Raw genomic sequence first — 20,578 nt, 5'->3', positions numbered from 1 at the left:
TTCTGCAGACTCAGGCACCTCTTATCCGGCCGTTGTCCAGTCTGCGACTCTCCCTCCTGTCTCCCAAGGCCATTCCCACAGACCATTCCACTCAGCAAGAAGGTAGTTGATGGAATCAAGCCCATCGGCTAAGTCAGCAAACCACGATGAAGCCATCAACGTGGCCTGCAACTCGCCTTGGCTGGGTTTGCCCCACCTGCAAAGCCAAAACTAGACCAACTCTATGATGGTGCGGGGTGAGGTGAGAAGTCCCCTGGGGTGTTTCTACTGGGGGAGGCACAAAAAATTGTGGGCCAGGAACAAGAAAACGCTCTGATCAGGAGTGGAAAATGGGGAGGACGCCAAGTTGTGTCTGCTGGGGTTGGTTCACACATTGCTATATTATCTACAGCTCCCAAAACATGGCTTTGTTGAACCTGAGCCTTCCTCGCACGGGGGGAGGGCTCTGCTCTGATGGATTTTTCAAGCCTGCATGCCTGGAAATGCTGCTGGAACGCTCCCCCTTTCTGAATACAAGCAGAATCATGGCTTGTGTTCCCCGCAAGACAGGGATCTCAGCCGCTATCAAAGCTTAGCAGCCTCGGAAAGTGATTCGGGGAGAGGGAAAAAGTGTAAATGCAATAGGATTTTGCCCTTGGGTGCACTCCCAGACAAGAACATCCGTGAGGGGGTCAAAAAAGTCAAGATGGCACTCGTGACTGGGATGAAAGCCCTGTGCAGATGCACCTAAAAAGGCCACGGGGTTTCGATGACCCAGGCGTGGCTGCCATCTTGACTTCTTTGACCCCCCCTGGCAGAGGCATTGGACTTCACTCCAGCTGGGGATGCTGGGAACTGTAGTACAGCCCATCGCTCCTCTGATGAACAGCAACTGGGCCTTGCACATCTTTCTTGAACCTCTGGGCATCCGATCAGGGTCAGGTCTGAAACATCCAGGGGGAGGATAAAACGGAGGAAAGGAAGAAAGAGGCACTTAGGAAAATACATCAGCCTGGCACAACTGATCCCCCAGCTATCTTGTTCACTGCCACGACATGGCTGTAAAACCTAAAGGCCCTGATTGCTCCTTGGAAAGGGAAGAAAAAATTAGCAGAAACAGCTATTTCACAAGAGGCGCCTAAAGCTGCATTTTTTTTCCCGCACACGGCACAGAACAAGCTTGCTTTGAAAATACTCCGTTAAGAAAAGAGTCGTGAAAAGTTAATGATTATGGCCTCTCCCCAGCTTGGCAGCTTCTCGGTTTAAATCCCTTCTCTGTGAAATTTTGCTCCCTCGTCACTTTGGTACAAACTGTCACGCCTGGAGAGAAAGCGATCATAAATTCTCAGCGGGAATCTTCCCTTAGTGATGGTTAAGAAGAAATTGTAGTCTTGTGAGTATGTGTAAGAAACAGACACCCCACCCAACACACACACACAAACACACACACACACACACACGCTGCCCGGATAGGCCTTCTTGAACACCACTTCTGTTACGGCATCTGCGGGATCTCACTCTCAGAAAAGGACAACCTGGGGAAAGGAAAGTAAAAAATAATGTCAATTTCTGCACTGAAAAAGGGGAGGGGGACTTGAGCCTCCCCCGGTCCCTTTTCCACAGCCGGAGACATCCACCGAGACCGCGTGCCAGTGGCCATGATTTCTTAGCCACTTTGGGTGAGAAGTCAGATCAAATTGGTCTGCTAAAATTAGGGTAATCTCAAAATGCCCATAAAATGCCCACAGACCCAAGGGGAATGGGGGTGCAGGGGGGGAGAGAACGGGGGCCCGTGAGATGGGTACTATTGACTGTTGTCGCCCTCGGCTGCCACTCGATGGGTATTTATTATATTGTTACTGGTTGTTTTGACTGGGTTTTCTATGTTACCGGCCCAGAGTTGCTGTTACAAGACAGGCAGCCCTATAAATTGATTGAAAGAAAGAAATCAAATAATTCCTACTCCTAGGGATGTGAGAACATACTTTCCCACCCTAAATGGGTGGAAAATGCCTTGTTTCCGTTTTCATCAAAAATGTTCACATTACAAACTTCACATCTTTGCGCCCTACACCCTGGTAACCCATGTCTGGCGTTCTCTGTCCTGTACTTTTTCTGGAGAGAAAAAGCCTGTTCTCCGTTCCTGATTCTTTCCATTGCAGACACTGATTGCTGAACTGGGGAATCTTCTGCCCGCAAACAGAGCCACAGCCTCCCCTTAAATAGAAAATGAATTTACAGAGTCTTCTTCCAACTCAAAGCTGCCTTAAAAAGGAAGGGCAGTGAATAAAAGTTTGAGGCCCTAAAGAATGTGCGTTTGCTTAGTTTTTTTTTATCCATTCAATCCTGTCTGATTCTTGGAGACTGCCCGGACAAGTCCCTGCAGTTTTCTTGCCTAGGTTTTTCAGAAGGGGTTTGCCATTGCCTATTTCCTAGGGCTGAGAGAGAGTGGCTGGCCCAAGGTCACCCAGTTGGCTTCGTGCATCAGGTGGGACTAGAACTCACAGCCTCCCGGTTTCTAGCCCGGTGCCTTAACCCCAACACCCAACTGGCTCTTTGAATTGAATTGAATTATTAAATTAAATTAAATTAAATTAAATTAAATTAAATTAAATTAAATTAAATTAAATTAAATTAAATTAAATTAAATTAAATTAAATTAAATTAAATTAAATTAAATTATTAGATTTGTTACAGCCGCCCACTCCAGAAGACGCTGGATGGCTTGCAAAATTAAAAAAAAAACCTGTAAAAAAAATTAAAATAGTTTACCCTAGTGTGTTATGCAAACCAATCCATGGTCTGCATAACAGACCATGTTATGCATGGTCTGCATAACAGACCATGGATTGGTTTATTCAATAAGCCAGAGTTTGCCAATCATGGCTTCATGCAATCCCTCTTAATCACAGCGGGCTGAGCCGATGGACAGTGTAATCCACAGCTGCGTCACTTTTTCGATTTGCGGGGGAAAGTGATCTTGGGTCTTTGTGCTTTGTAGGTGCAAAACGTGCAGACAATCAGATGGGGGGAGTAGAAATCAGAAGATTCAGAGGGGGAGTCACAGATTATCTTTCAGCTCCCGGTCAGCCCCCAAGGCGATAAATGACTTTAATAATAAAGAGGAACAAGAGGCAAAAATGAAGCCATCGCAAAGCAAATGGAGAAACGAAGTAAGGGTTGGATGCCAGGCACGCTTTGAAATAATAAGCAGGAGCTCTCAGTGGTGTGTTAAAAAGGGCCGGTTTTTGCAAGATGGCTGTTCCTGGATGGGCCAAGGCTGGACAGGGGCAGTAACTGGAGCCGAGCTGTGTCCCCCCCCACAGCAAGCAGGACTCCTGCTCCTCATGAATGCCTCAGCCCTGTTTGCCTGGCAGCAATCTGGAGTGGATTGCCCCTGCCTTTTCCTGGGATTTTTTTTCAACTGCCCAAGCTGTTTCCCAGCTCAGACTTCCTGGTCATCCGTCTCCCATCCAAATACTAACCCGATTGGATCCTGCTTAGCTTCCTAAGATCCGCTAGACCAGTGTTTCTCAACCTTGGCAACTTTAAGAGGTGTGGACTTCCAGAATTGTAGACATTTAATGTGCCTCTTTTGAATCTTCTTTAAGAGAAGCCCATGCAGAAAAAAAACAAAAATCAGCATTTTGTTGAATTTCAGTGGTATAATCCTTGGGGAGGAAAGGGGAGAAAGCAAGTGCCCTGAACCAGCCAACTGTGCTTAGTCCCTGGCTGTATGTGATGTGTGAATTAGGGGAGACCTGGAAAGAACTACCCAGTGTCGTTAGGAGTTGGACGACATATAATAATAATAATAATAATAATAATAATAATAATAATAATAATAATACACCCTCAACAGGTAGTCCTCGCTTAACGACCACAATTGAGACTGGAATTTTGGTTGCTAAGTGAAGTGGACATTAAGCAAATCCAACCCAAATTTATGACCTTTCTGCGGCTGTCATTAAGCAAATCACGCAGTTCCCCATTGATTTTGCTTGCCAGAAACCAGCCGGGAAGGTCAAAAATGGTGATCATGTGTTCATGGGATGCTGCGACGGTCATAAATGCAAACTGGTTGCCAGGCACCCAAATCATGGTCATGTGACTGAGGGGACACTGTTTTGGTCATAAGTGTGAGCACTAATTGTTGTTGTTTATTCGTTTAGTCGCTTCTGACCCTTTGTGACTTCATGGACCAGCCCACGCCAGAGCTTCCTGTCGGTCGTCAATACCCCCAGCTCCCCCAGGGACGAGTCCGTCACCTCTAGAATGTCATCCATCCACCTTGCCCTTGGTCGGCCCCTCTTCCTTTTGCCTTCCACTCTCCCCAGCATCAGCACCTTCTCCAGAGTGTCCTGACTTCTCATGATGTGGCCAGAGTATTTCAGTTTGGCCTTTAATATCATTCCCTCAAGTGAACAGTCTGGCTTTATTTCCTGGAGGATGGACTGGTTGGATCTTCTTGCAGTCCAAGGCACTCTCAGAATTTTCCTCCAACACCACAGTTCAAAAGCATCGATCTTCCTTCGCTCAGCCTTCCTTATGGTCCAGCTCTCGCAGCCGTATGTTACTATGGGGAACACCATTGCTTTAACTATGCGGGCCTTTGTTGTCAGTGTGAGGTCTCTGCTCTTCACTATTTTATCGAGATTTGTCATTGCTCTTCTCCCAAGGATTAAGCATCTTCTGATTTCCTGACTGCAATCAGCATCTGCAGTCATCTTCGCACCTAGAAATACAAAGTCTTTCACTGCTTCTACATTTTCTCCCTCTATTTGCCAGTTGTCCATCAAGCTGGTTGCCATAATCTTGGTTTTTCTGAGGTTTAGCTGCAAGCCAGCTTTTGCACTTTCTTCTTTCACCTTCATCATAAGGCTCCTCAGTTCCTCTTCGCTTTCAGCCATCAAAGTGGTATCATCTGCATATCTGAGATTGTTAATGTTTCTTCCAGAGATTTTAACTCCAGCCTTGGATTCCTCAAGGCCAGCTTGTCGCATGATGTGTTCTGCGTACAAGTTGAATAGGTAGGGTGAGAGTATACAGCCCTGCCATACTCCTTTCCCAATCTTAAACCAGTCCGTTGTTCCGTGGTCTGTTCTTACTGTTGCTGCTTGGTCATTATACAGATTCTTCAGGAGGCAGACAAGATGACTTGGTATCCCCATACCACTAAGAACTTGCCACAATTTGTTATGGTCCACACAGTCAAAGGCTTTAGAATAGTCAATAAAACAGCAATAGATGTTTTTCTGAAACTCCCTGGCTTTTTCCATTATCCAGCGGATATTGGCAATTTGGTCCCTAGTTCCTCTGCCTTTTCTAAACCCAGCTTGTACATCTGGCAATTCTCGCTCCATGAACTGCTGAAGTCTACCTTGCAGGATCTTGAGCATTACCTTACTGGCATGTGAAATGAGTGCCACTGTTCGATAGTTTGAACATTCTTTAGTGTTTCCCTTTTTTGGTATGGGGATATAAGTTGATTTTTTCCAGTCTGATGGCCATTCTTGGGTTTTCCAAATTTGCTGGCATATAGCATGCATTACCTTGACAGTATCATCTCGCAAGATTTTGAACAGTTCAGCTGGGATGCCGTCGTCTCCTGCTGCCTTGTTATTAGCAATGCTTCTTAAGGCCCACTCAACCTCACTCTTCAGGATGTCTGGCTCTAGCTCACTGACCACACCATCAGAGCTATCCCCGATATTGTTATCCTTCCGATACAGGTCTTCTGTATATTCTTGCCACCTTTCCTTGATCTCTTCTTCTTCTGTTAGGTCCTTGCCATCTTTGTTTTTGATCATATCCATTTTGGCCTGGAATTTACCTCCGATGTTTCTAATTTTCTGGAAGAGGTCTCTTGTCCTTCCTATTCTATTGTCTTCTTCCACTTCCGCGCATTGCTTGTTTAAAAATAATTCCTTATCTCTTCTGGCTAACCTCTGGAATTTTGCATTTAATTGGGCATATCTCCCCCTATCACTGTTGCCTTTTGCTTTCCTTCTTTCTTGGGCTACTTCTAGTGTCTCAGCAGACAGCCATTTTGCCTTCTTGGTTTTCTCTTTCTTTGGGATGTATTTCATTGCCGCCTCTTGAACAATGTTGCAGACCTCTGTCCAGAGTTCTTCCGGGACCCTGTCTACTAAGTCCAGTCGCTTAAATCTATTCTTCACCTCCACTGCATATTCCTTAGGAATATTAGTGAGCTCATATCTAGCTGATCTGTGGGTCTTCCCTAATCTCTTTAGTCTGATCCTAAATCGTGCAAGAAGAAGTTCGTGATCTGAACTACAGTCAGCTCCAGGCCTTGTTTTTACTGACTGTACAGATGTCCGCCACCTTTGGCTGCAAAGGATGTAGTCGATCTGATTTCGGTGTTGTCCATCTGGGGAAGTCCATGTATAAAGCCGTCTCTTAGGTTGTTGGAAGAGAGTGTTTGTTATGCAGAGTGAGTTGTCTTGGCAAAATTCTATCAGCCTATGTCCTGTTTCGTTTTGTTCTCCCAGGCCATGCTTACCTGTAATTCCAGGTGTCCTTTGACTGCCCACCTTAGCATTCCAGTCTCCTGTGATGAAAATAACATCTCTTTTAGGCGTGTTGTCCAGTAGGTGCTGCAGATCCTCATAGAACTGCTCTACTTCAGCTTCTTCAGCATCTGTGGTTGGGGCGTATATTTGGATCACTGTGATGTTAGATGGCTTGCCCTGAATTCGAATTGAGATCATTCTGTCGTTTTTTGGGTTGTATCCAAGCACTGCTTTAGCCACTTTCCTATTAATTATGAAGGCTACTCCATTTCTTCTGTGGTCCTCTTGTCCACAGTAGTAGATCTGGTGGTCATTTGATGTGAAGTGGCCCATTCCAGTCCATTTCAGTTCACTGACGCCCAAAATGTCTATCTTTAATCTTGACATCTCACCAATAACCACATCCAATTTGCCCTGGCTCATAGATCTTACATTCCAGGTTCCAATGGTGTGTTGATCCTTAGAACATCGGATTCGCCGTTCACCACCAGCACCGTCGGCCGCTAGCCGTCCTTTCGGCTTTGAGCTAGCTGCGTCATCACGTCTGGGGCTAGTTGAGCTCATCCTCTGTTCCTCCCCAGTAGCATTTTGACCATCTTCCGACCTGGGGGTCTCATCTTCCGATGGTATACCGACATGTCTCTGGTTGTACTGATCCATTTAGTTTTCAGGGCAAGAATACTGGGGTGGGTCGCCATTACCTTCCCCAGGGATCGCCTTTAGTCTGACCTCTCTGTCATGACCTTCCCGTCTTGGGTAGCCCTTCACGGTTTAGCTCATGGCATCACTGAGGTGCTCAAGCTCCAGCACCACGACAAGGTAACGATCCTTTGCTGAAGGCACTAATTGTAAGTTGGTTTTTTCAGCACCGTCGTAGGTCTGAACCTATGAACTAAACCAATGGTCATTAAGGGAGGACTACCTGTAGCACAACCCGGTTGCTACTGTTTCCCTAAGAAAGGGCACCCCATCTCTTTCAAGCCCATCATCCTCTCCTTAATCATGGCTTCTACCATTGAGCTGTTCATCACTCCCACAGTTACACCCAAATTCCCCCTCCAGCAAGTCCATTAGGTCTGGTCCTCAGCCTGGAGCAGCAGCACACAAACCAGGGCTGCCTTCCGTGTGACCGGTCTTGTGCAAAAGGATTTTAGAGCTGATTTGGGGGAAGGCAGGCAAAAGCCGTTCAGCAGGGACTTAGCAAAGCAATTACACCGTCCAGAGATTGAAGGAAGCGTGAGGAAGAAAGTCAAGATAACCCCGCCTTGATTTTCTTTAGCATAAGAGGGAAAGAAAGGAACTTAAGACAGGTTTTCAAGATTCTGTTATTATATCCCGCAACAAGAAAGAAGCATTCCTGGAATCCCTGCAGGGTCTGGTTTTTGAACTGGCCTACCTTAGAGGGCCGGCGTCGTGGCAGACCAGCCTAGCGCAGAAGCAGCCTGGCCAGGACTCACCTTGATCACAACGGCTGCCACGATGCCCAGCAGCGCAAGGGCAACCAGGCCAAACTTCCACATGCTAAACCGTTTCAAGACGAAGAATTTAGCCCAGTCCACCTTCTTCTGGCTGTTGGGAGGATACCGAATGCAGTTGACGGCCTCCATCTTGAGTGCCCGGATGAGGCAGGAGCGCTGGTGAGAAAAAGTCTCAAAGCTGTGCCGGCCGTGGTAGGCGCCCATCCCACTGTTACCTGGTGGGGAGAGGAGGATTTCAGGGGAGGGGGTCATAGCCAGGCCCACCTGAGCCTGGAGGGAGAGGAGCTGTGTAAAATCAGATCTGCCCACAAGTTGCTAGTCCTCAAATGTTCACTGCAATCAGGGATGTCTGCAGGGTGTGGTCAACAAAGTCAAGACAGTGCCGTGCATAAAAAATGGGCAGAGCTTTGATTGTACCATTGTGGCCTCCATCTTGACTTCGTTGACCACACCCTGAGGATGGCAGTGGCAATTGCTGAAGCGAAGGGAGCAAACTGTGATTGCCCAGAGTCAATAAAATAAAATCTATTCGCATTAATAAAAATAATGATATAATGTGGCTGCAAGCCATGATACGCTTCGTACACCCTTTTCCCTTTCAAACCCTCTAGATTTGTCATGCAAAAATTGTCTGTTGTTTTGGGCACGCGTGGCCCCCAGGAGCCCACGCTGGGGACTCGGGAGAAGCCCAGGCATACAACTGGGAACTCGCTTCCCTTGTTTTTCGAGCATGCCTGTGCATTGGCCAGCTTTAATCAGACCTCCTAAATAGCCCGCTGGGACTGGAGAAGATGGCCTTAGAGGGAAGAGGGACTCCAGGGAGAAACTCTTTCTAATTAGGACATGCTGTCCAAAGGGCCTCCCATCGGTGACTCACCAACGCCGCCAAAAGGTAAGCACGGAATGGAGAAGTGCATGATTACGTCGTTCGCTGTAACGCCACCGCTCGAGGTCTCGGCAATGACCTTCTTGATTACCTGGGAGACAAGAGAGAGGAGAACAGCGACTGCAAAGGCGATCATCGGTTGAGAAATCAACTTGTTCTTTGACGGATTAACTGGTGGGAGGATACAGGACAACTTTACAGGTAGTCCTCGACTTATGACCATTCGTTTAGCAAACATCCAAAGTTATGACGGCGCTGAAAAAAGTGACTTGCAACCAGTCCTCGCACTTACAAACACCCTCATGCCCCCATAGTCACATGATAAAATTCTGGCCCTTGGTAACCAGCATGTATTTATGATGGTTGCAGTATCCTGGGGTCACACGATTGCCATTTGCGACCGTCCAGCTGGCTTCCAGCAAGCAAAATCAATGGGGAAGCCAGATTCACTTAACAAGTGTATGATTCACTTAACGACTGCAGTGATTTGCATAACAACTGCAGCAAAAAAGGTTGTAGAATTGGGCGCGGTTACATGATGCCTCATTAACAACCACTCTGCTTAACGGCGATTTTTTTGGCCCTTATTGTGGTCGTAAGTCGAGGACTACCTGTATAGGTAATAATAACCAACAAAGGTGCTGGTTATCACCTATAAGGCCCTACGTGGCATAGGGCCAGGGGACCAGCAGGACTGCCTGTCCTGCAATCAACTTGCATTTTTCAATTAATACCTGGAGGAGAGGCTGATTAGACAAAGTAGCTCTTCCTATTTACTCTTGTGAGATGTGAGATAACAGACTTTTTGCTCTAGCCTCAATCAGGTAATCATTTCCCTTTTTTCCCTTGCTAGACACTTTTATTTTATTAATCCATTCAGTTGTGTCCGATTCTCAGAGGCTGCCTGGACAAGTCCCTGCAGTTTTCTTGGGAAAGTTTTCAGAAGTGGCTTGCCGTTGCCTCCTTCCCAGGGCTGAGAGGGAGTGACTGGCCCAAGGTCACCCAGCTGACTTTGTGCCCAAGGCAGGACTAGAACTCACGGCCCCCCAGTTTCTAGCCCGGTACCTTAACCACTAAATCCTCATTAATATCTGACCTTCCTTTGCTGATGCCTAAAGTGAGCCACTCTGGGGGTGGAGGGGGAAAGAGCAGTGGCAGGCTAAAAAAAACTTGCTCAATGCAAGCAACCCCCAGTGAGTCGAATTTCAGAGGCCGTTCTTGCCATCTGGGCCCACCTGGCAGATTAAGAACGGGGCCCCTGGCACTGTGAGTGTATTCGGGGACAATTTCTTGATAAACTTTCAAAGTTGGTTGCTCTCCTGGCATCTCCCTTGGTCTTCTTGTCTTTTGGTATCTGTCCTGCAAATCCTAAATTAAGCGTAGAGGTGCAAATTAGGGGCCACACCGCCCATCTCCAGCTGGCTCTGCTCACCCCACCAGAGCCAACAGGGAGCCCAAGCTCCAGGTCCCTCCCATCAAGCGATGCCAGCTTGCTGGACCCAGGAATTGTGCCTTCTATGTTGCAGCATCTGTCCTGTGGATCAGCATCCCCCCATAGATCTGGAAGACCCCCGACCTCGTTGGCCATTCGCAAGGCATCAAAGACCAGGACATTCCCCCCGGCATTTGAGCCGGGAGGCGGAGTGAGCGCTCCTGATTAACTGGGTTTTATTGCTCTTTTCTCTGAACAGAATGATTTCTATGACCTCGGACACTGATGCTTTGCAACGTCAGGTCTATTTGTTGATTTTAATCCTGGTCCGCTTTGATGCCAGAGTCATCGCCGTGAGATGAGCAGCTCTTTAAAGCGTCCTAATAAAAAAAAGTAAATATTTATACCGGAAGGCAGAGGTCCCTGCGTGCGCCTAAAAGGAAGATGGTCCCGAATTCGAGGACTTTTAAACTGGTCTGCCAAGATGTGGAGCTTGCCTGTGAATTTGGGAATGCAAACCTTGTTGTTGTTAGAGAAGACATAGAGAGCGAGGGGTTTCTCTCGCCGGTTGATGAACTGAATGGCTTCCTCGAGGCTCTTCACCGTGATGATGGGGAGGATGGGGCCAAAGATCTCCTCTTGCATGACCTGAGCATCTGGGCTGACGTCCGTGAGGATTGTGGGCGCTAGAAAGAGAGGAAAAGGCAGTGGCAGCGAAAATTGCAATAACTCTTTGCTGCGCTTGCAAGATCCGTGTCTGGGCAAAAACAAAGCAAGTGTTTTATATTTGTATCTATTGAGAATTCTGCAAAAAGTAAAAGACAAAACTAAAAAAGAAGAGAAAGAAGAAAAAGAACGGAAAGAAATTAAAGTTATGAAATATAATGAATTCTGACCTGCTCTTCAACAGATAATTACAATCTTATAATCGCTCTTCCCTCTGGGATATTAAATAAATCCTGTCAGCCTCCAATCCACTTTTTTTTTTAAATCATTCGACCCATAAATCATCACATCATTTTTTTCTTCCTTCAGCAAAAGGCTTCCAGTCTTTCGGAAAAGTTTTAGTTGTGTTTCTTTCCTCTGGCCAAGCAGGTCAGCTGGGCCATCTCTGCAAATTCTGGCAAAGCAGGGGTTTTGAGGAGGGGGCAGGTGCAGTAGCAGATGGGAGACCCGAATGTCACTCTGTTGACCCTCAGAGGCACTGCTGCTAGCAAAGAAGTGCATCAGATGAAGGCAGGAGGGTCTTTGAGAAGTGTTGGAACTGCAGTTCCAGCATGGTCAATGTTGGCGGAGAATATTATTTTTATATATTTATATCCCACCTTTATTTTTTATAGTTCAAGGCGGCATACCTAATGCTCCCTCTTCCTATTTTTCTTACAACAATCCTGTGAGGGTGGGTTGACCTAAGACAGATGGAGTCACCCAGGGACCTTCCATGCTAAAAGGAGGACTAGAACTCATGGTCTCCCAGTTTCTAGCCCAGCACCTTCACCACCACACCAGACTGACTCTGGGAAATGTAGTTTGAACATCTTGTAATGGTATGTGGGAAGGGCCTTGGGAGACGGGGCCAAGAGACTCTGCCAAGGGAATGGTCAGATAAGGGACTGCATAGCCCGCAGCTGCATAACAGGCTGGGCAAAAGGCTCAGAAGGGACCCTCCATAACTTCTCAGGCTGTAAAAAGAGACAGTGGGAGAATTTTCACACTTGCAAGATTGATGTTGGCCTTGCAGAGTAAACCAGACAGGAAACACAACCAGATGAGCTAATTCTACTTTATTGTAAGGCTACATTGACAGAATCTGGCAAGTCTGAAAGTACAAATCTCCCGCTGTCTCTCTTACAGTTTGAGAATTTAGGGAGAGTCCCTTCTGAGCCTCTTTCTCCGCCCATTGTGTAGCTGCAGGCTATGCCCTCTCTTATCTGACTGTTCCCCAGGCAGTGTCTCTTGGCCCCGTCTCCCAAGGCCTTTCCCTCATACCATTTAAACATCTCTCGAAAGGAACCGGTTACTGACCACATACCAACCTGTTTTTGTCTTTGCTTTCAAAAGTTGCCCTTCCTTTTAAGGCAACACATACATATTGAACTATACATCTCAGAGAACACAAAAAAAGAGTTTAAAAAGTGCATAGAAGTGGGGAGGGACACCTATTTTAAGATATATTTGCCCACTGCAACCTCTGCAAGCTTTTATCTGAAACATTGGCAGTCTGGTCAATAAAGGGCATCATTTATGAGGATGGTTTTTTAAGAGATGAACCCATTAAACTTTGAAGCAACCTGTTCATCTCTTAGGTAAGGTAACAGTTTCCCTTGACATTAAGTCCAGCCGTGTCCGACTCTAGGGGGCGGTGCTCATATCCGTTTCAAAGCCGAAGAGCCGGCGTTTGTCCGTAGACACTTCCCTGGTCATGTGGCCGGGCAAAACTGCAATTTTGGGATGACCCCCAAGTTCTTCTGCAAGATACATCAAAGGCCCCGAATGACTTAGGGGCTGTTATTTTTCCTCCCCTGGGAGTTTTTTCGGCAACTGATCTGTTTCTGGGCTCACCTATGAAACAGGCAGACTCATCAGCTTCGCCCCCATGGGCGATCTTCTGCCCTTCCAAAAGGCCCATGATTCTCTTAAAATGTCGCTTGTTCACAATCCGTTCATAATCCGGGGAGTTTTTTGCATCCTCGCCATAAAATTCCTGCAAGGGAATCAATATGATGTGTTGCTCTACAGGTAGTCCTCACTTAATGACCATTTGTTTAGTGACGGTTCAGACTTACAACGGTAGCAAAAAAACCAACGTATAACCGGTGCTCACACATACAACTGTCGCAGTGTCTCTGCGGTCACGTGACCATGATTTGGGTGCCTGGCAACCAGTTTGCATTTATGACCGTCGCAGCATCCCATGGTCACGTGATGGCCATTTTCGACCTTCCCAGCCGGCTTCTGGTAAGCAAAATCAACGGGGAACCATGCAGTTCACTTAAAGACCACGTGGTTTGCTTAATGGCCACATGGTTCACTTAATGACCACCACAAAAAAAGGTTATAAAATCAGCTCGGATTTGCTTAATGACCGCTTTGCTTAGCAACCAAAATTCCGGTCCGGTTGTGGTTGTTAAGCGAGGACTATCTGTAAATCAAAATGCTTTCGCTGCTATTTGCAACGGAGCTGCTGCCAATCAGAGCAGAGGAAAGAGGCTTTCTCCGGGGTCTCAGTAAAGGAGTGAGCCAAGTTCCTCTATTTTCAAAGATTCAGCGGGCCCTTGCCAGGAGGCTTCCTGTTCCAAATCGTGATGCTGCCATTACACCGCCTTGCCCTTCCATGACGCAGGAGACCTCTGGCCTCATTCTCACTTTGAGGGTCTCCTTAACGGTGTCCACGACTTTCTTCTGAATGGACTGGCTGCACAGGATGTAGTCGGGGGCGATGCACGTCTGGCCGCAATTCATGTACTTCCCCCATGTAATCCGCCTAAAGGAGTCAAGAACCCCAGAATGTTAGAGCGGGAAGGGTCCCTAGAGGTCATCCAGCCCAACCCCTGGCTCAGGCCAGGGACCCAGATTGAAGCCTCCCTGAGAAATGGCTGTCCAGCCTCTGCTTGTACGCCTGCCGCGATGGGGGTCAGGGATTCCTCCGTGAAACTGCCCTTACTAGGAAAGGTTTCTGAACCTTCAACCAGATCTAAGACTGAAGCAGGAGAAGGGGGAGGAATTTCATTCCAGAGCTTCAGCAAGAGCCCAGCCAACCATTCAGAGGTTCTTAAGTGAAAACCTCAAGCCAAAAAAAAAAAAGATTAAAAATCCAGAGGGTCTTCCCCTGGCCGACACCCCCAGCCCCCCAAAATCAAAAATATTAAGTACATCTTTTTATTTCTATCAGTGACAGAATGGGGAAACAGCAACCAAAGGCAGCATTCTCCAATCTGGAGCCCTCCAGAGACACAGGACTATAATTCCCATCATTCCCAGCCAGATTTTCCAACACTTATGGGAGTTGCAATCTAAGCACTCTTAAAGTGTCATAGGCCCTCAGATGGTGGGCCCTGGAGCAAGCCTCATCTGAATCTAAAACAGCATTTTTCAACCTTGGCCACTTTAAGGTGCGTGGACTTCAACTCCCAGAATTCCCTAGCCAGCCATGCTGGCTAGGGAATTCTGGGAGTTGAAGTCCATGCACCTTAAAGTTGCTGGATGTGAGAAACACTGAAATAACCTATTTTAAGAATATAACTCAAACCTCACATATAAACCTTTTACAACAGTTTTCTTTCCAAAATTAGGTTGACTCACATTGTAACTGGAAATGAAATGGCGTGTATGGCTGGGCATGACCAAATCATGTGAGTCCCAGAGTTCCCAACTTTCTTACAATGGGACACCCAATTTTTTTTTAAACTCCCCAGTATCTCACCTGCAAGCCACATCAAGATCGCAGTCCTCATCGATGTAACAGGGGCTCTTCCCTCCCAGCTCGAGTGTGACAGGTGTGAGATGCTTGGAGGCAGCTTCCATTACAATTTTGCCCACAAAGCTGTTGCCCGTGTAGAAGATGTGATCAAATCTTTGCTTCAGCAGTTCGGTCGTCTCAGGTACTCCTCCATTGACAACGGGATACAGGTCCTGTTGTGGGGGTGCAAATGGGGGTGTGTGTTATATTTATTTATTTATTTATTTAAATTTATTAGCCAGACTCTGGACAGCCCGATTGGTGCTGATAAGGACCCAGAAAGAAAAAGCTGTGCTGCCTTGAATCAGCATTTGCGCCAAGCATGTGGGGTGAAATCTGCCAAAAGGAAATTCTGTAGCTGCATTTGGTTGGTGAGGGACCCTGGCACCAGAGGATTTGCCTGCTTTTTATTTTATTTCCTCAACTTAGGTTGATGGGCAACTCTAACGGCAGCAAATGTATCATAAGCTTGCTTTCTCGCAGTCACATGTTTTTCAATGATCGACTAAAGTGCAAAAATCTGGTCTGCGCACCGCCTGCCTGCCATAAAGCCACTCTAAGTTTCCAACGTATTGCTCATTCTCACCTCTTCTATCTTTTCAAGGTGGAATTCCCAGGCACATTTGACAAATTAATCTCCCTACAATCTGCATTCACTCTTGATCCCTTTCCTTTCATAGAGGGAACATTAACAGCCTTCTTCCAAACATCAGGCACAAATAGCAGTCTTTCCCTACGTGTTGAACTAATCACTGAGCCACTCCTTAACCAAAACACACCCATTTAATAATACTTCTTCAATTATACCATCTACACCTGCAGCCATTGCATTTTCTAAGATGCTCACAGCATGTACGACTTCCTTTCCATCCATTTTTTTCTTGGGTGCTAATATTTATAGCATTTATTGCAATTCTATTATTCAGCTAATTGCTAAGGTTCAAATCTCTAAAATACACCTTCCAGCATTCCCTCACTTCAATTACTTCCCAAATCACGTCGTCGTTTTTATTAATACCATCCAATCTACTGGGGGGCTTCTTGTTTAGCCTTTTGCACCCACTGCCCAAACCATCTGCAAACAATAAAACCAGTGTATTTACATAAATGTTAATTAACACACAAACATCATCTCAGTAAGATTGACACAGAGGGGCCAAAAACCTGATTGGGCTGTGGAGGGGGATTCCTGAAGGTATGAGTAAAAAGCCAGTTCCTCATTTGAAAGGCAAATACAGGTAGTCCTCGCTTAATGACCATTCATTTAACAATGGTTTGGAGATACGATGGGGTTAAAAAAGTTGCTTACGACCCATCCTCCAAGTTATGACCATTGCATCACCCCCCGGTCAGGTGATCGCAATTTGGGCATTTGGCAAGTGGCTCACATTTACAACCAGTTGCAGTATCCTGTGGTCAGGTGATTGCGATTCGCAACCTTCCCAGACAGCTTCCGACAAACCAAATCAATAGGGAACCTCTGATTCGCTTAACGACCTCAGTAAACATGGTCGTAAAAACCAGGTCCAGTCACATGATGCCTCACTTAGCGACCAAAATTCCAGTCTCAATTGCAGTTGTTAAGTGAGGACTACCTGTAATGTCAGCCATCAAGCTGGTATCCAAGGTGCCATTATAAAGACTTCACCCCCAGATGTCATGCCTCTCCATGCCATGGGAGATAAGGTAGTTCCTCCTCCTGCCAATCTTAACGTTTTCAAGGCTGGTCATAAGGTGATAATTTGCATATCAGGTCCTGAACTCCTAAGCAGTTCAGCATCATTACTAAAACCTTGGCATCCAACCGATAATGTATCAGCAATCAGCGCAGTTCTTTTTGGACCAGTGCTATGGAGTGCCGCTTTGACTGAGAAAGAAAGGGTGGATTTTAAGCTGGTCACTAACATCGTAACCGCTACACCACAATGCTTTTTTAAAATGGGTGTTTAATTCACATAGTTTTATCATTCAGGGATTAAATTTACTCAGGTTCAAGCCTTAGCCTAAATAGTGCCAAATTCTGGCTTCCGGTGTGACTTTTTTTTTTAACAAACCATTTTTACTAAGAGAAGATTTTAGAAAGATTTTAAAAACTACAGAAACATAGAGAAAGAAAGAGATTATAAAAGGGTAAAAGAGAAAGTGAAGAATAACAAAAAAGCAAGAAAAAAAGTAGACAAGAGGACCACAGAAGAAATGGAGTAGCCTTCATAATTAATAGTCAAGTGGCTAAAGCAGTGCTTGGATACAACCCAAAAAACGACAGAATGATCTCAATTCGAATTCAGGGCAAGCCATCTAACATCACCGTGATCCAAATATACGCCCCAACCACAGAGGCTGAAGAAGCTGAAGTAGAGCAGTTCTATGAGGATCTGCAGCACCTGCTGGACAACACGCCTAAAAGAGATGTTATTTTCATCACAGGAGACTGGAATGCTAAGGTGGGCAGTCAAAGGACACCTGGAATTACAGGTAAGCATGGCCTGGGAGAACAAAACGAAGCAGGACACAGGCTGATAGGATTTTGCCAAGACAACTCACTCTGCATAACAAACACTCTCTTCCAACAACCTAAGAGACGGCTTTATACATGGACTTCACCAGATGGACAACACCGAAATCAGATTGACTACATCCTTTGCAGCCAAAGGTGGCGGACATCTGTACAGTCGGTAAAAACAAGACCTGGAGCTGACTGTAGTTCCAATCACAAACTTCTTCTTGCACAATTTAGGATCAGACTAAAGAGATTAGGGAAGACCCACAGATCAGCTAGATAGGAGCTCACTAATATTCCTAAGGAATATGCAGTGGAGGTGAAGAATAGATTTAAGCGACTGGACTTAGTAGATAGGGTCCCGGAAGAACTCTGGACAGAAGTTGGCAGCATTGTTCAGGAGGCGGCAACAAAATACATCCCAAAGAAAGAGAAAACCAAGAAGGCAAAATGGCTGTCTGCTGAGACACTAGAAGTAGCCCAAGAAAGAAGGAAAGCAAAAGGCAACAGTGATAGGGGGAGATATGCCCAATTAAATGCAAAATTCCAGAGGTTAGCCAGAAGAGATAAGGAATTATTTTTAAACAAGCAATGCGCGGAAGTGGAAAAAGACAACAGAATAGGAAGGACAAGAGACCTCTTCCAGAAAATTAGAAACATTGGAGGTAAATTCCAGGCAAAAATGGGTATGATCAAAAACAAAGATGGCAAGGACCTAACAGAAGAAGAAGAGATCAAGAAAAGGTGGCAAGAATATACAGAAGACCTGTATAGGAAGGATAACAGTATCGGGGATAGCTTTGACGGTGTGGTCAGGGAGCTAGAGCCAGACGTCCTGAAGAGTGAGGTTGAGTGGGCCTTAAGAAGCATTGCTAATAACAAGGCAGCAGGAGACGACGGCATCCCAGCTGAACTGTTCAAAATCTTGCAAGATGATGCTGTCAAGGTAATGCATGCTATATGCCAGCAAATTTGGAAAACACAGGAATGGCCATCAGATTGGAAAAAATCAATTTATATCCCCATACCAAAAAAGGGAAACACTAAAGAATCTTCAAACTATCAAACAGTGGCACTCATTTCACATGCCAGTAAGGTAATGCTCAAGATCCTGCAAGGGAGACTTCAGCAATTCATGGAGCGAGAATTGCCAGATGTACAAGCTGGGTTTAGAAAAGGCAGAGGAACTAGGGACCAAATTGCCAATATCCGCTGGATAATGGAAAAAGCCAGGGAGTTTCAGAAAAACATCTATTTCTCTTTTATTGACTCTTCTAAAGCCTTTGACTGTGTGGACCAGAACAAATTGTGGCAAGTTCTTAGTGGTATGGGGATACCAAGTCATCTTGTCTGCCTCCTGAAGAATCTGTATAACGACCAAGTAGCAACAGTAAGAACAGACCACGGAACAACGGACTGGTTTAAGATTAGGAAAGGAGTACGGCAGGGCTGTCTACTCTCACCCTACCTATTCAACTTGTATGCAGAACACTTCATGCGACATGCTGGGCTTGAGGAATCCAAGGCTGGAGTTAAAATCGCTGGAAGAAACATTAACAATCTCAGATATGCAGATGATACCACTTTGATGGCTGAAAGCGAAGAGGAACTGAGGAGCCTTATGATGAAGGTGAAAGAAGAAAGTGCAAAAGCTGGTTTGCAGCTAAACCTCAAAAAAACCAAGATTATGGCAACCAGCTTGATTGATAACTGGCAAATAGAGGGAGAAAATGTAGAAGCAGTGAAAGACTTTGTATTCCTAGGTGCAAAGATTACTGCAGATGCTGACTGCAGTCAGGAAATCAGAAGACGCTTAATCCTTGGAAGAAGAGCAATGACAAATCTCGATAAAATAGTTAAGAGCAGAGATATCACATTGACAACAAAGGTCCGCATAGTTAAAGCAATGGTGTTCCCCGCAGTAACATATGGCTGCGAGAGCTGGACCATAAGGAAGGCTGAGCGAAGGAAGATCGATGCTTTGGAACTGTGGTGTTGGAGGAAAATCCTGAGAGTGCCTTGGACTGCCAGAAGATCGAACCAGTCCATCCTCCAGGAAATAAAGCCAGACTGCTCACTTGAGGGAACGATATTAAAGGCAAAACTGAAATACTTTGGCCACATAATGAGAAGACAGGACACCCTGGAGAAGGTGCTGATGCTGGGGAGAGTGGAAGGCAAAAGGAAGAGGGGCCGACCAAGGGCAAGGTGGATGGATGACATTCTAGAGGTGACGGACTCGTCCCTGGGGGAGCTGGGGGTGTTGACGACCGACAGGAAGCTCTGGCGTGGGCTGGTCCACGAAGTCACGAAGAGTCGGAAGTGACTGAACAAATAAACAACAACAACAACAAGAAAAAAAATATCTAAAGAAGCGACTTCCAATCTTCTTTGCGGCAGTGTCAAACAGCAATTACCATCTCCACCCTCCCATATTGCATATCATAGTTCCCTTCTTCCCACAAACAAACCCTTTTAATCAATAAATCCCAAAACCAGCAGTCCATTTTAAGCCTACAAGGGGTTTCCAGCCTTTTACAAAAGTAGTTGTCGTTCCCTCCTTAATCAGAGTATTTCTGGTGTGGCTTTTTAGCGTCAACATCCCCTTTGGGGCCAAGGCACCTATTAATCTTGGCTTACCCGTTATGGTGCCAGGACAGGTTAACCCTGCTGAAATCCAGACTGGCTCTTTCAGACACGCCCTTGGAGGACCAGCTGTCTCCGAAGCTCCCTGGGGATTAGCTCCAGGCAGGGGATGTGTGCAAATTAGGGACCCCTTTTGGCTTTTGGGAAAGTGATTTGGCTTTCAAGTTTGCCCCGGAGAAACTGGTGTTTTGCAAACAATCTGAACGCTCAGAGCAGCTGTTTTGTGAGCGTGCCCTTAACAAATTCTCCAAACCCCAAAATCTGAGCAGTTCTTTTGCACACCGATTATGAGATGACCCTTTAGAACAGTGTTTTGCAAACCTGGAAAAGTTTTTCCAAGTTTGAAAAACATTGCATTAGAAAAAATTCTAAGGGCGTGGGGCAGGTTCCAACTCATGAAGTACCTGCCATTTTATTGATTCATTTAAACATTCTGATTGGCATTCTGTATTTGAATTTCTTGAGTAATTAATTAGAAAGGTGGGACGTCTAAAAGCCAAGGACTGCCCCCACCTCCACTGTTAGCATATGAAGCTTGGTGTTATATACAGCAACCTTGTCCCCACTTAGCTGTCTTTTTTTTTTTTTTAAGCTAGTGTCCCCAACTGCATTTATGCAAAAATTAATTTTTCTTTCTCCCCCGTTTGAAGTGAAACACACAGACA

The 20,578-nt window shown here is 45.9% G+C and overlaps 1 protein-coding gene across 6 annotated transcripts in view; it reads right to left on the bottom strand.

Annotated features, from left to right (window-relative positions):
• Positions 1 to 1,398: 1,398 nt before the first annotated feature.
• Positions 1,399 to 20,578, bottom strand: part of ALDH3A2 (aldehyde dehydrogenase 3 family member A2) — a 30,492-nt gene continuing 11,312 nt past the window's right edge. For 4 of the 6 annotated variants that reach the window (XM_063295877.1, XM_063295870.1, XM_063295843.1 and 1 more), the window contains exons 5-11: positions 14,732 to 14,940; positions 13,675 to 13,792; positions 12,871 to 13,012; positions 10,828 to 10,994; positions 8,868 to 8,967; positions 7,970 to 8,205; positions 3,364 to 3,583 (exon numbers count right to left, since the gene is read on the bottom strand). In XM_063295877.1, the coding sequence (XP_063151947.1) occupies positions 3,488 to 3,583; positions 7,970 to 8,205; positions 8,868 to 8,967; positions 10,828 to 10,994; positions 12,871 to 13,012; positions 13,675 to 13,792; positions 14,732 to 14,940 (1,068 nt within the window). In that variant the 3' untranslated portion in view covers positions 3,364 to 3,487. Of the gene's footprint in view, positions 1,515 to 3,363; positions 3,584 to 7,969; positions 8,206 to 8,867; positions 8,968 to 10,827; positions 10,995 to 12,870; positions 13,013 to 13,674; positions 13,793 to 14,731; positions 14,941 to 20,578 lie in introns of those variants that run through there. The other 2 variants (XM_063295852.1, XM_063295861.1) reach the window with 2 other exon arrangements.

The sequence above is a fragment of the Candoia aspera genome, chromosome 1 (assembly GCF_035149785.1).
Source record: "Candoia aspera isolate rCanAsp1 chromosome 1, rCanAsp1.hap2, whole genome shotgun sequence".
In the NCBI taxonomy this organism is placed as follows: domain Eukaryota; kingdom Metazoa; phylum Chordata; class Lepidosauria; order Squamata; family Boidae; genus Candoia; species Candoia aspera.
Note: the sequence above shows the minus strand (reverse complement) of the source record. Positions and strands in the feature narration are given on the sequence as shown.